Source organism: Orcinus orca, chromosome 5 (genome assembly GCF_937001465.1).
Source record: "Orcinus orca chromosome 5, mOrcOrc1.1, whole genome shotgun sequence".
Classification (NCBI taxonomy): Eukaryota; Metazoa; Chordata; class Mammalia; order Artiodactyla; family Delphinidae; genus Orcinus; species Orcinus orca.
This window is the reverse complement of record NC_064563.1, coordinates 32,423,632-32,439,359: the sequence shown is the minus strand read 5'-3', so window position 1 is coordinate 32,439,359 and position 15,728 is coordinate 32,423,632. Positions and strand designations below refer to the sequence as shown.

The following is a 15,728-nucleotide window of genomic DNA, read 5'->3' as shown; positions in this document are numbered from 1 at the left end:
TGCTACTAGCTTCTCTTTTGAGGCTAAGGAGTGAGTGTGCCACTCTTGTTAATACACAGTAAAATAACTACTGGATTTTTAAACCCCAAATGTAATACCTAGTTTTCAATGTTGTTGCTGTTCTTGGCGATCTGAATCCCCACCTGCTTGACTCCTGCCATTGCCTCAAAGGCTAATCCACTTATGATCCAGGAACCCTTAAGCTGCCTACTGTAGTTCCAAAACATCTTCTGATTTCTCTTTTCTGTGGTGTACAAAGATGAAGAAGCTAAAGGAGGAGTCAGAGGAACAGGGGAAAAGTAGTGACTGTTAGGACCAAAGCGAGAGATTTGAATTCCCAGATTTTCAAAACACAGATGGAGGACAAAATCTACCATGCTATATTCCAAACCTACAGTAGATACTGAGCATGTTTACATGCTCCCGTAACCTTATATAATAGTTCATTTAGTATTAATTTTTGGTTTTGGCAGGGGAGAAGATTAGGAAAGCACAGAACTAGGACTGCAATTTAATGCCATCAAAACAACAATTATTGTTGACTGAAACATTTCTTTTAATCTTCCCAACAACCCTATCCAGCAGTGAATATCACATATTAGGAAACTGAAGTTCAAATGTGAAGTAACTTGCATACCTTTGTCATAGGTGGTAAGAAATGGAGTCAAAATTCAAACTCGGATTTAACTCCAAAGACCATGCTCCAACACAAAATTGCTGGAAATATATCCTGTTTATAAACTGGGAGCTTCTTATATATATAAATTAGGTGAGCAACAATAAGTCGTTTAAACAAATACCTAGTAATTACGGAATGACCACTGGAAAAAAAAAATTTCAAAATTAAAAACCTACTGTGGAAAGGAAAAGGCATTACTTTATCAGGGAATATTAAATAGGTTAAAACACTTATTTCCTTTTACTCAAATAAAAGGCCTGACAGGAAAATAAACTTTTATCATTAATTTTGGTGGAGAAAGATCTCCAATCTCTGTACTGAAAAGTGGGAAGTGTTAATGTTTCATTTAAATATTCTTAATGTTGCTTTAGGCCTCTAATAAACTCAGTTAAAACACATTTTTACATTATAATAATTGTTATTTAGAAAAGATCGTCTCAGTCCTGGCTCATTACTTAGATTCTGAGGTATTAAATATCTTAGGAGTTAAGAATATTTATAAAGTGGTACTTTAAAGATCACCGTCCCTGTGTAAGTAAAAACAGCATCCAACTGGACAGGTTAGGGAAGCTGAGGAAGCCTTATGCTGTCCTTCAAGGGGTGGGAAGGTATTCCTTACCAGATAGAAAGCTCCAAAAGTAGAGGCCCAGGAATAGGGTTGCAAACACAGCATAGAATTCTTAATAGAATGTTGGAATCGTGACTTGTAAGTTCTCTTTTAAGTTGAATATATTTACTTCTGACTTCCACAGGTTTTTAGAATGTTAAGAGTTGGATAAAACTTTGGACAAGTTCAGAGTTCAGTATAAACAGCCATCTACTTATGTATTCCAGATTTTAAAAAAAGAACATTCTGAGAGCTGAACAAGAAATGAATAGAAAACAAGTCCTGGATCTTTCTCTCCTAACTTTCCTAGACCAGTCAATCAGGCACTTGAGATAGGATATATTAATAGAAACAAAGCTATCAAAGAATGACTCTGAAGTCATGGACCAATCAAAAAGAAATGCTTAAAATTAACTCGATAGTTAGTGAGGATAGTCTTCTCAAGAAATAAAAGGTAGGGGGAAAAGATCTAGAAAAGAATGAAGTAAAATGGTTATAAACTACTAAAAATTCATTCCTAGAGGGATAGCTATTATTTCCAACTCTTGGCCCCATTCCCTTCCCCTTCAAAGCAGTTAACTCTGCAGATGGAGAGGTACTATCTATGTTTTGTTACTATAGGAATTTGGGGGAAGGACCTGAGTGAGCTATCTCTTTTCTTATTCATTGCTATTCTAAAGGACTGGGAAGGGGAGAGGAAGAGGTCTAGAAAGCAGCCTGTAGATTTTTATACACAGCAAGGTTAAACATGTCTCTTCATGGGGCTTGGCCACCACCAGTCCCATGTTCACCCTAAACTTCTCCTTTCCCCAGTTTGTTTGGAGGTAAACAAGTTGAAATTTGCAGAGGAGAACCTTTAGTCAAGAGGGTAACGGAGGACCAAATTTCACAGTAAACATGCTATACTCCTCAATAATAATTTCACTTGTAGCTCTCTGGGGGATGTAGACTTTCTTTAATTTAAAGACTTAGGGATAAGGCCTGGGTTCAGAATGCAGCGATGTTTGCCCCAGGCCATTCCCACTGCTGTCTAGAATAGAAACATGCACGGTAAGGTAGAGAGCACTACAAATTTAGGACTACAGAGAGTAGGACAGCTCCTCCCAGGAGGAAAAAAAATTGAGGATAAATTCTAGATCCCCAGGCCAAAAAAGGCAATAGGGGCATTAGTTTAGCCCTAACTCTTATTTACCTGGCTCTTTAAATGTCTTTGTATATGTCCAGAAGGAGCTGAAGGAAGAAGGATGTTTTCTGCTACAGAGAAGAGAAACGGAAGGCTGCTTCTACAGGACCAGCACTAGGGGGCACCGGAGCAAAGTATACTGAGCATGACCTGTGAGACTGCCAAAGAGCTTCAACTCTGGAAATTAGGGGAACAGAGGAAATACCCATTGGTGAAACCCAGTGCACTTCCATTTCAAATAAAGATCTAATCCTGTTCTTGATACAGTCATCTCATATACTCAATTTATAGAATACTGCTTACTGTTGAGTTAAATTATAATTTGAATTTAAACTTCAAATATAACTACCATTCATAATCCCCTGAATGACAGTGTTCATGACAATAGGGAAGAAAAATAAATTTTAGAAAGTACTCTCTAAAGAGCAATTTAGCAATATGTATTAAGCCTTAAAAGTATGTACAGTCTTTGATCAAGCAATCCCATTTCTAAGAATATAAGATGTAACAATGCAAAACACAGAGCAAGCTTTTGCACCAGAATGTCCACCACAAAATTAATTTTATTAGTTAAAATGTTTAAACAACCTAAATATCCAAGAGAGGAGAGTGGTAAAATAAATTATGGTATAGCTACACTAGGGACTACCATGCATACATTAAAAATATTATCTATAAACATTTAATAAATGAAGAAAATGTTATGTTAATTGAAGAGGAGACAAAATTATAAATACATCATGATCTCAGTAAGACTGAAAAATATGTAAGAAAAAGTACTGAAAGAAAATACACCAAAATATTAACAGTGGTTATCCACAGGTGGTAAGATTTGGAAATTTTATTTTATGTATATAGTCTTTACAATGAACACATACTCAAGTAAGAAAGCTCAAATTTAAGAAAACCATTCTACCTTATACTTTACACCAAAAACAAATAAGCATAATTTATTAATTAAAAATGTAAGTGACCTCTTCAGAGATTTAAATGAATTTCTATAAATGTAGCAATGAGTAGAGAAAAACAGAGCAGTCAGGTGGCCAGCTCCCTCACTAGATAAATGGCTCATTCTATATTAACATAATTATTCCACAACAAAAAAAACAAAATTAATTCATGTGATAAGACTTTCAAGTTGTCTCTACAAAATCAATATTACAAATGTTAAATATATAGACCCCAAGGGTCTGCTGTATTACATTTAAATTTCAGGAAACAAAGGGAAAAAAAGGATAGAGAATTTCAGGTGCATCATTAGCAAAGTCTTCCATATACTTTAACTAAGCCACTGACATTACAAACTCAGCCATTTAAAATCACAGTAACTTCTCATTTAAATACCTTTAGGGATACAGAATGATGAAAGAAAACTGCCATGTGACATAATTTTTCGATACCCAACTAACTGATAACTGATATTGCTAGTCTGTGTTCAGTGAGGAGTCAACCAGTGTCCTTAGAAAATCTGTTTTTAAAAAAACACCACCAACAAAACTCTAAACGTAGTTGTATTAAAAGCTTCACAATACAAGATTTTAAAGAGTACTAACAGAAAGACACTAGGATTGAGATTCAAAAGACTTGTGCTGTAAGTCTGTGATTTTAGATGTCTCAATTTTTGTTAAGTATAAGGTTCCTTATCTGTAAAATGGGATTATAACATCCACTTTATAGGATTATTAAGCAGATTTAATTAAATTAGAGCATTTAAAGTGATTAACAAAACGTAAAATATCAACAAGGTAAAAATAACAACGTCCCCTTTTAGGCCTTACCTAAAACAAACAGGTTTCATCAAGTTATTTCCAAATTCCTTTATAGCTCTAATATTACATTTACAAACAACAGAAGAATGCTGCTACACCAAATAAGATACAGAACATACTAAGCACTTTTCCAGTATTCATTCAGGCCCAACAACTCAATGAGTTATATGTGATAAACCAAAACCTATGATTAGAAGATGGAGAATCAAGACGTTTTCATAGTAGTAGTTTTTCAAAATTAATTTTTGTGATATTAATATTCACTTTAAATATCAACAACAAAAACAATCCCTCAAAAAGTATCAAAAGGTATAAAGGGAAAAGTAAATTTCTTTCCTTCGTATGCTTGCCCCCAAAGAATTTCTATTTCCCAGAGGTAACCACTGTTAAGATTCTTGTATATTTATCCAGACATCTTCAGTATAGCAGTTATTGTTAACCTTAGCATAGACTGCAGAATTCTAGAGCTAGAAAGAATTGGCCCAATACAACTTTAAATTTCATAAAATGTAACCTGAGACACAGATAAGTGATTTTTCACTTGTTATTAGTACCTGGAAAGCCCTTTACAACTGATAAAATGCTTTGATATAAATTATCTATTTTAAAATTATTTAAGTGACTTCCCTAAAGGTTATTTACACAAGTTAATGATGTGGCTGAGACGATACTTAGGAAGTTGATATCTTATCAAGTGGGATGTTAATAATATAGATTACATGTGTACAAAGCTGATGTATGTGGCTCTTACATTTTCAGAGATATCCTATATCATATAGGGGATTAGAAAGTTTGGCAATTCCTGATCTTGTGATTATTATAAGTAAGAATCATTAAAATAATTATTTTAAAAGGAGGAATATTAGCAACGAAAGATTAATTTTTCAAGTTTGCATGTATCCTGAAGATTCATGTTTTTCAAGATTATCTCTTTGAGACAACCACTTTTAAACTATAGATGCAACTGATACACGATTACTAAATATACTTTGGTTTACAAAAATTATCAACAACTTCAAAGTGAGAAGAAACAACTTGAGAGACACCTAAGTAAGGAGAAGTTCACATGTGATATAAATGCACACAAAACTACAAATGGAAATCAACTGAACAATAAAGCACCTAAAAGATGCTATGGCATTCTTTCTGGAATGAAGAAAATCAGTGTTGCCTGCAAAATCTGCATTGCCACTGTGGCAATGACAACAACAAAATCTGTAGAATGATTAATGACAAAAAGGAAGTTTTTTTTATTAGGAGAATGTATCAGATGAAAATTAAACAGAAAGGCAAGGAATCTCAAAATAATTCTGCTGTAACAGGATTAAAAAAATAGAAAATATTCAAAGAAGTAGGTCCAAGAATAGAGATTCTCACTCTAATTATGGAACATAGTTGTAAAAGGACAAAATTTAAATTAAATGGAGGAAATAACCACTAATTATGCTAAAGTTTTAGGCTAGTGTATATTCCAAATTTACTAAAATGTAGTCATCAACATTCAGTTAAAATACAAATAACTCAGATAACCAAAATGATATCAGTGGAGAAAACCAATATAAAAGTCAACCAGGTGAAAAAATCAGAATAAAAGTAATTGTGTATAATATATAAACTCTTGCTTTCAAATTTGAACTTACATATATTCAATCTCCTTTAATCTTACCATATAAAATAACATTAAAAAAATATGAAACTGTAATATAGTTTTAAAGTGGTTTTGTTTTTCAAGACTGAAACTGTTAATAAAATAGAAAAAAAAACCCAATTACTTCCAAAGGCAAAGAAATCCTCAAATTATTCATAGGAAAGGACAAAAAGAAATTCTTTCTCCGAGAAAAGAACGCTCCATATCAAGCAGTTGTTTATATATGAAAATGTATTATTTACATTCTTTACTGGTTGAATAGCTTGTGTTTTGTTAAGCTGAGGATATGTAAACATCATAGTATTTTTATTTGGTTCTTTATCAAGTGTTTGCTCTTTACTCATATATTCAAGACTCTTTGATTTCATAAAACAATTGAAACATATTTGTTTTATATTTAAGTCAGATAATTCCAATGTATAAAATACTTTTTTAGTCTGATTCTCTTCATGGTTTCTAATTTTCTTTTTAGTAGTGTTTTTTTTGTTTTTTTTTTTTTGCCGTGAGCTCATTTTTCTTAAAACTTTGTAGAAAACTCTTTGAGGCAAGTTCCTTCAGAAAGGATTTATATTTGATTGTCTTAGGTTGCTTGGGAATACTACCACTACAGAACATTTTAAATCAAAATCTTATTTTGTTTTTCTGTTTGTTTGTTTTTTTTTCTAATGGACCACAGAAATAGTATGGAATTAGGGTGCAAACCTATGTGACAGTTAGCTCATGGTTATAAACTTTCATGGGTGACCTATTTTCCCCCCTTTAATTAATGACAAATTTTAAGACAGGCTGTTTCCCTTATATTCCCCCATGAATGGAACTGGTATGGATTTATTTCTAATTTACCCTCATGCTGGTGTAGCTCTTTAGGATCCCAAATTTATCAAGGAGACATGCTACCTATTAGACTTTCCTCCTCGAGAGGGCCTTGGGATTCGCCTAGATTAGAAAATATCCTCAAGGTTAAGTAGGCTTTAGTACTATGCTTAACTCTCTTGGATTCTAGTTTCACTTAACTTCTGGTTTGTATTTTCCCTTTTGTTTTGCATGGTCACGTGTAGATTAAAAATTAAAAAAAAAAATTTTATCCAACAATGTAAACTTAAAAAAAAAAAAGTATTCTTTAGTTTGGGCCCCAAGGTGCCAAAATTGCAGAACTGAAAGCTACATACTTTTGTCTTTCAATATTATCCTCTTTTTTATAGCATGTCGCCTATCAGAGCTCTTGTGGTTTCAACAACAGTTACCTCTTATAAGAATTTAAACTTTGTATACACATATAACTCTGTGTCTATTGCTCGAAAAACTGTTTGTCTTCCAAAGAGGTAAAATATATATACAGGATAAAGCAATAATTGATAACATTATTATATATTTTATTAAAATTATAATTTATTACAATAACTGATAAAAATAAATTATTAAATAATGAGTTAAGCAAAGTTATTTTGCTTTAATAGTACCCCTTCTGCCTACAGAAACTCTTACTTACTTTGGAAGGAGAACCATCAGTAATTTTCACCAACTGCCAAAGAATCGAGTAATGGGAACACTGCAGTGCCTGTACGACTATCTGTATCAAATAAAAAATTCAAACAAATGAGACATAATTTACGTTTGTACAATATTAAGAGAACAATATTTATCATAGTTTTTATCTTACAATAAGGTTTCAAGTTCAAATATTTGTAGAATTAATGAGAATGTATAAAATAATATTTAGTTAAAAAAAGACAAAACCAACATATCAGTCTAGAGAATAAAGATATAATGTATCTCGATAAATATGGACCCAAATGATACTACACTTTAAACAAAACTGCACTGTCAGAATACTTTGCTCAGTCAGATTTTTAAGGGGAAACTGAAGAAATTGTTTTTATCCAAATTTTATACCTAAATGATTATTTTGCTTTAAAGAATTTTTAATATAAAATACAACACATACAGAAATGTGCATAAAACATATACAAAACAATGATTGAAGTATATGAAGAAAATACTGTGTCACAGATTAGTCTTTGTAGAAAAATGTGGCTATTCTTTGATATGACACCAATACTCCAATTTACGTTTGTGAGAGAAAGCAAAAGACATCTTCCTCTTATTATGAAAATAGTATGACCTTATGAGCCTGCCCTGGAAATTCCCCCAAGCTCCCTGGACCACACTTTGAGAATCACTGCTCTGGGAACAGGATTGCTGGGTCATATAGTATGTGTATATTTAACTTTACAGTAAATAGTACCAAATTTTTGTCCACAGTGGCTGTATCTAATAGTCTGACAGTTCCTGCGGCTCCATGTTTTTACCAACATTTGATATCATCAGATGTTTTAAATCTGGTGATTTTATTATGTATGAGTAGTATCTTAATGTGGTATTAATTTACATTTTTCTAATTACCAATGGAGATGAGCACCTTTTCATGTTTTATTGGGCCTGAATTCCTGTTCTGTGAAATGTTTATCCATATTTTTCAGAGAGACAAATAGAAGAATTTAGGAAAATAAACACTGGTTAAGAATCATAATAAAAAAGAAAAGTTCATTTTGGATAGGTCTTTTACTACATTTTTGTTTGAATACATGGTACATCTTTATTGCAATAAAGCATGTCTGATAATATGATATTCCATTATTATAGTGTCTCTATTATTTTCTCCTCTTGATAAACTAAAAACCCCAAGAGAATGTAGAGAATAAATCAAAAGAGAAATCAGTAAGTGGAATGCTTCAGGAAGTACAACTTTGGCTGGTTTTACTTTAAAAATTTCAGGTTTCAGATCACGTAAGTAAAAGATATCTCCAATGCACCTACTCAGCACTGAAAATAACTCATCAGAATTAGAGGGATGAGTGGTGCTGCTTTTCATACAAAACTAATGAGATGTCAGGGTTTTATTAAACATGATAATTAAATGATTGATTCATGTCAGAATGCCAGAAACAAGACTACTGAAACACTGTCAACTTATGAACATTAATGTTAAAGAAATCATCTTACTATACTTAGGGGATACTCAATATGGTACACCTCGGGTTCTGAGACACCTTGTGATAACCTTTACTTTATACTAAGAAGTACTAAAGTGGTTTGTGTGATTTAAAACTTTTTCTTGAATTTGAAACAATCTGCATTGTTAAATTACTAGAAGAGTGATATACAAATGAACATTAACCAACGGGAAATTAAGATATGGAAAAAAGTAATGTTGAAGAACTGCCTGATTTTGGTTATATCTATCCTAATCATTACAAATATCATTTCCTTTCCTTCTACATTTCTATGACCTATATACTAGGAATTATTCAAAGTGTGTTCCAAAGTTGTGCACACAAGTTTCTTAGATGTGGTTATAAGAGAAGAGAGAGATTGGTCACTTCAATACCTATTTCCAATACAGCATCTCCATTTTAATTTTCAATATACTGGTATTCATCATACATTTACTTTAAAAGGGCTCCACTGTATTATTTTAAAATAAAAAGCTCACTCTCATTGACTGGGAAATATTTTGCTTTCTCACAGGTATAATTATACAACAATACAGTTGATCAAACTTCAAAAGAAAATTCAAAACTCTTCCTTCCAGGCTTTACATCAGTCATATTGATTTTATCCCCTATACTAGCAATGTTATCCTAACTCGTCAAAAGTCGTTTATTTAGCAACTTCATCTTTCTGTAGTACATGTAAAACAAGAAGGACAAGCAATAAAACAACAAAAAAGCCAAAAGAGATTATTCTAACCTATTAGCACCACAGTCCTTCTGCCTTTTCTTGACTAACACTGCTCTGACCCTGGAAAGGATCTTCAAATAATTCCAATTATTAGTCTGATGACTAAGAATTTCTTCCAACCCTACTCTTCTGACCTCATTTTTCCACAAGGTAATGATGTACCTGGAAGGACACAGTAATGTATATTGCATACTTCTGGGCAAAAATTACTTAAGAAGCAGGACTGCCTTCTCCATCTTCTCCTTCCCTATCCGCCAGCAGGATACCAATAACCCAAGAGACCATGGGTCCCTGAATGACTTGGCAGTGCAGTGACACGCTGCTTCCTTTAATTGTGCCTTAATGTTATGTAAGTGAGAAATAAATTTCTATTGTGTTAAGCCTCTGAGATATTGAGATTAATCTATTATAGCAGTTAGCATTACTTTAACCAACATAAAAATTATTTTTTATTAGCCTTTTTTCTTAATAATTACTTTTATCTATTTAAAGGAGTTAGCTCTACCTTTGATTAGCAGACTGAATCAATGAGAATCATTCAACATACAGCTAATGATATATCTTGAAAATGAAGATGAACTGTATTATTACATCTAAGTTAAGACCAAGGGATAAACTCTTAGAATGTTTAAAGTTTAGAAAAACTGAATTTGCCTGAAGATAAAACCTGACAGGAAACTAATAAATGCATGTGCAGATATATGTTATCTACACATATAGGACATGTTTAAAATTCTGAAAATCCACATAATGACTGGGATAAATTTAGGCTCTTTTACTTTTCTGTTTGCAAGAGACTTTAAGGGGAAGGAGGCTCAAATTTTTTAGTGCACAAGTACATGACAAAAGAGTGAACTAGGGCTTCCGTGGTGGCGCAGTGGTTGACAGTCCGCCTGCCGATGCAGGGGACACGGGTTCGTGCCCCGGTCCGGGAGGATCCCACATGCCGCGGAGCGGCTGGGTCCGTGAGCCATGGCCGCTGAGCCTGAGCGTCCGGAGCCTGTGCTCCACAACCGGAGAGGCCACCAAGAGTGAGAGGCCCACGTACCGCAAAAAAAAAAAAAAAAAAGGGTGAACTAAACTTAATACTAGTCTGCTTCTAATATCCAAAACTGATCTTTTTATCATATTTAGACTTGGTTAACATGAGTGACATTAATATTCCCTTTTAAAAAGAGCCTTTAGGTACAAATTAATAATCAACATGGTTTCACCAAAAAAGGCATAAGCCTGGTAAATAAGTGCGTGAAAAGATGTTCAACATCATTAGCATTAAGAAAATATATATTAAAAAGCACAGTGAAACACCACTACATATCTACTTGGATGGCTAGAGTAAAAAGTATCGACAATATCAAGTGCTGATGAGGATGCAGAACAACTGGAACTCTCATACGTTGCTGGAAGAAATGCAGAATGGTACAGCCACTCTGGAAAATGGTTTGGCAGTTTCTAATGAAGTTAAACATACACTTATCATAAGACCCAGCAATTATACTCCTGGGCATTTACTTTAGAGAAATGAAAATTTATGTTCAAACGAAAGACTGTATACTAATATTCATAGCACTTTTTATCGTGATAGCCAAAAGCTGGAAACAACCCAAATATCTTTCAACAGTTGAATGAATAAAACAAACTGTGGTGTATCTACACAATGGAATACAACTAAGCAGTAAAAACAAACCAACTACTGACTCACACAACAACGTGGATTAATCTCAAAGGCATTATGCTCAGGGTTTACATACTGTACAATTCCATTTATTTGGAAATCTCAGAAAGACAAAATTATAGTGATGGAAAACAGATGGGTGGTTTTCAGGAGTTGTAAGTAGCTCAATCATATGACTATAAAGGGATAATATGAAGAAGTTTCGGGGATGATGAAACTGTTTTGTATCCTGATTGTGGTGGTGACTACGTAAATCTATACATATGTTAAAATTCATAACTTTACACAGGAAGGAAGACAAGTCAGTTTTACTGTATAATAATTAAAAAAATAAGAATCAGTGTGGCAAAGAGCAGAGTTTGCAGTAATAATTTTGAGTAAATGCGAAGAAAAGCACAAACACTGAAGCTAGTAACAAATAAGCCTTAATATAATCATAAGCAAAAACTGGACTAAAATTAAACAACTCCTGTATTATGTTCTGTCTAAAGAAATGTGTTGATTTCCAGTTCACAATGATAGGTTAAGTACCAGCATCTAATCTCTCCCCACAATTCCCAATGAAACAATACAGTGCAAAAGAAGTTTGGAAAAAATACAAAATAATAAGAGTTTGACATGGGGCAAACATCAGAAGGCATGGGATACTATAAAGAGCAGTAGCAAATTAGCAGTAGAAAATTTGAAGAGACAATGAAAATAATTTAAAAGCTTGGTTAAAGTGGGTACGCCAACAGCTATGAGACTTTAGGCAAGTTATTTAATATCTCTATGTTTCAGTTTCATAATCAATAAAATGAGAATAACGATGTATATTCTATAGGGTTGTCATGAGGCTTCAAGAAATGTATGCACATAAAGACTTAAAATAGTACCTGGTACATAATAAGTACAAAACTTAAATTTTCTATTATTGATGGCTTGATAGGTCTAAAGTTACTGATATGATTACATTTCCTTCTTTATGGGTTTAATCACACTATTTTGTTATACAGCATATATTTACCAAAATAATTTATGAATTGTTCTTTATTGGCTTTCAATTTTTAGAATCTGGAAAGATATTCTTGGAACTATGTATTGAAGCAGAATTTTAATATTTAATTTTTCTTAGATGTTGCCTAAGAGAAGGTTTAAACTTACAGATATACAGATATACCAACAGGAAATTGGCACAAAGGCCACAAAACAGGATAAGGAGAATTTAATATTTTTTTGCTTTCATTTTACAAAAAAATGTATGAAGAAATACTACAATAAATTCTGAAATGTGGGTTCTTTACAAACGAATGACTATTGTGTTAGGGAACTGCAGTAAGTTTTATATTTTCCATAGGTTAAGAATTCATTAGCATAGGGGTAGGCATAAACAGACTCTGGAACATATTCTTGTGCCAGAAAGTATGGAAGTGCTCAAAAAAATATTTAAAGCACATAGGAACAGGCTGGAAAGAAATTCTCCCTGGCTAAATCTGCAACAATTTCAGCACCAAAATGAATAACAATAGTACTGTTTTAACCAGATGAACAGAACAGGAATAAAACAGAAACCCATGAGTCCACACTGATACTAAATTTTAAAAAATAAATTTGAAATTTAAAAAGGTAAACAAATTAATAAATACATAAATAACCAAAGGGAGAAGGGAAAGTTCTTCCTTAGAGCAGAGGGCCAACAAATAAATATAAAATAAATGACAGAGTTAGGAAATCGCCACTTCAGTTACCATTTTGTGACTATCATAATAATAAACGAGTCAGGCAAAATCGCAAAAGAATGCTCAAATTATTATGTCAAAGTTTGATAAGAAACAGGATTATTTACACAGTCTTAAAAGAATATTCCCACAGATTACTTATTCATTAAAAAAGAAAATGGTAACTCTACAATGGGATATACTCAGCAGACCTTACTTACTAAAGTGATCAAAATTAATTATCAACGATACTGAACAAACTGCCATCATGTGCTTTCTGATGTGATTCACTGAAAGCAGAATATCATTTATGTAGCATTCCTGCCACGAATGCATAATCTCAATCTAAACGTGTAGATCAGACAAAAGTAAATGGAGAACATTCTATAAAATAACTGGTCTGTACTCTTCAAAATGTCAATGTCATGAAAGGCAAAGCCTGAAAAACCATTCAGATTAAAGGAGAACAAAAAAAAGACATTACAAAAATGCAATGTGGGACTTCCCTGGTGGTGCAGTGGTTAAGAATCCACCTGCCAGTGCAGGGGACATGGGTTCGAGCCCTGGTTGGGAAGATTCCACATGCCATGGAGCAACTAAGCCCGTGTGCCACAATTGCTGAGCCTGTGCTCTAGAGCCCATGAGCCGCAACTACTGAGCCCACGCACCACAACTACTGGAGCCCATGCGCCACAACTACTGAAGCCCACATGCCTAGAGCCTGTGCTCTGCAACAAGATTAGTTACTGCAGTGAGAAGCCCGTGCACCTCAATGAAGAGCAGGCCCCGCTCGCCACCAACTTGAGAAAGCCCATGTGCAGCAACGAAGACCAAACACAGCCAAAAATAAATAAATAAATTTATTTTAAAAAATTTTCTAAAAAAAAAGAAATACAATGTGCTATTATGGCTTGGATCCTGGGCTGGAGAAAAATTGCTATAAAAATATTATTAATACTTATTGTACACATGCATATTAATATTATATGGGGAGGAAGAGTGAAAGGGAGAGAGCGCGAGAGGCGCGCAAGCATGTAAGAGTACACCTGGGAAAAATTATTGACAATTGATGAAGGAAATAAGAGTTGAATTTTCGATTAAAACTTTTCTATAATTCAACTTTAAAAAAAGTATTTTAAGAATAGCTAAATTTTTTAAACTTTGGTTTTACCTATTCTACTATAATCGTTAAAATAGCACTGACATGAGAAAAGGTAGATCATAGAAAGAGGAAGGAAAAAAGAATTCAGTTAATCCTGAAGAGTGGGACTGTGAAACTTCTAGTTGAAATGGTTACCATGGAAAACAAACAGTCAAGCATATAAGGACAATACAGTTCCCCCTAAATAGCTAGAAAGTTTTAAGGTATCTTCAAAATGTTAAGCATAACTGAGGGTTAACAAACAGCAAACATTTTGGCAGTTCTTTGATATCCTTGCTCTAAAAGAGTATTTTCTTGGATTCTAATTAAAAGGAACAGAGTTGGAATCTAAAAAAGTAAGCTTGCATGGTCCTATGAAGAAATGGCTGAATACGGGTTTTGGAGTCTCAGTACTGGGTATCTAAAGATGTTTCTAAGAGGTGCTAAATGCTAAATCATTTCTGATTGCTAAAATGAATAAGAGTACAATCTAGTAGTGAGGTATTCAAACTTCATACACATGTTTAAAGTAATAAAGAATGTGTGTCTAAGAAGTTAACAAAGTTAAAGCAAATCTCACATAAATGCTCTCTTACTCAAAGAAATTAAAATAAAATTGGGTAGATAATGCATATGCAGTAAAAATAAATAATAGAAAACCAACATAATCACAGAACAACATTGTGAGACTGTAACAAGTCAGGTCTAAGACAATAAATGATGGTATGGAGAATTAAAAATAAATTTAGATATAGTTATAATCTCCAGATAAAACAGAGAAGTGTTATTCTTATTCTCTTCTTGAGGAAAATGTGAAAATCAAAAAAAAGATTATCTTAACTCTATCATTCCCTTTCAACTCTGAAGCACAGCTTAGAATATCAGTGAATTGCATTTAGGCTACTGAAAAGTTTGAGACGAAAAGAGGATCAAAGCTGAAGAGTCAACAATAAATGAAGAAAAACAAGGGGTCAAATTTTCAGCATTTTTCCACAAACTATAATAAAACACCTAACACAATCAGGGATATTTGTTATTAAGAGCGGCTACAAAGGATAGATCAAAGACATGAATTAAGGCAATTTAAGAGTTAATCATAGCAATAATAAAGCATTGTTTCTATGATGAACTTTTAACATGAAATTATAATTTTGTTATATCTATTGATTACTTTAGTATAATGAAGTGTCATCTAAGCATCCCATATTACCAAAACAGGAATGGATGAGCTCACACCTAAACACCACCTTATACCTAACTTATGGGGTTGGTGTTTTGGTCTACATGAATGAGTGTCTGCAATGTATAAAATAACTCCTAATTCTTAATAACAGATTGTTACTGTTAATTAGCAATAATTATAATTGTTAATTAGTAAGTAACAAGTTAGTTCTCATACAGAAGTATTAAATTCTTAATTCTCTGTATGATAATTAAGTTGACTATTCCAAGTCTCTTCCAGACTGGAGAGAGTTTGTTGAATTCCTGCCCTTTTCACTCCAACTTATATGAATGCAAAAAAGTCTAAAATCTGCTAAAGGCCTCCAAACTTATGTAAGTATGATTCACCACAAAAACTAAGCCATAT

General features: G+C 33.1%; 1 protein-coding gene across 2 annotated transcripts in view; it reads right to left on the bottom strand.

Annotated features, from left to right (window-relative positions):
- The window catches only part of STAG1 (stromal antigen 1), a 428,313-nt gene that overhangs the window by 32,815 nt on the left and 379,770 nt on the right, over window positions 1-15,728 (bottom strand). For both annotated transcript variants that reach the window (XM_033404083.2, XM_033404084.2), the window contains one exon: window positions 7,376-7,456. In XM_033404083.2, coding sequence (XP_033259974.1) covers window positions 7,376-7,456 — 81 coding nt within the window. The remainder of the gene's footprint in view (window positions 1-7,375; window positions 7,457-15,728) is intronic.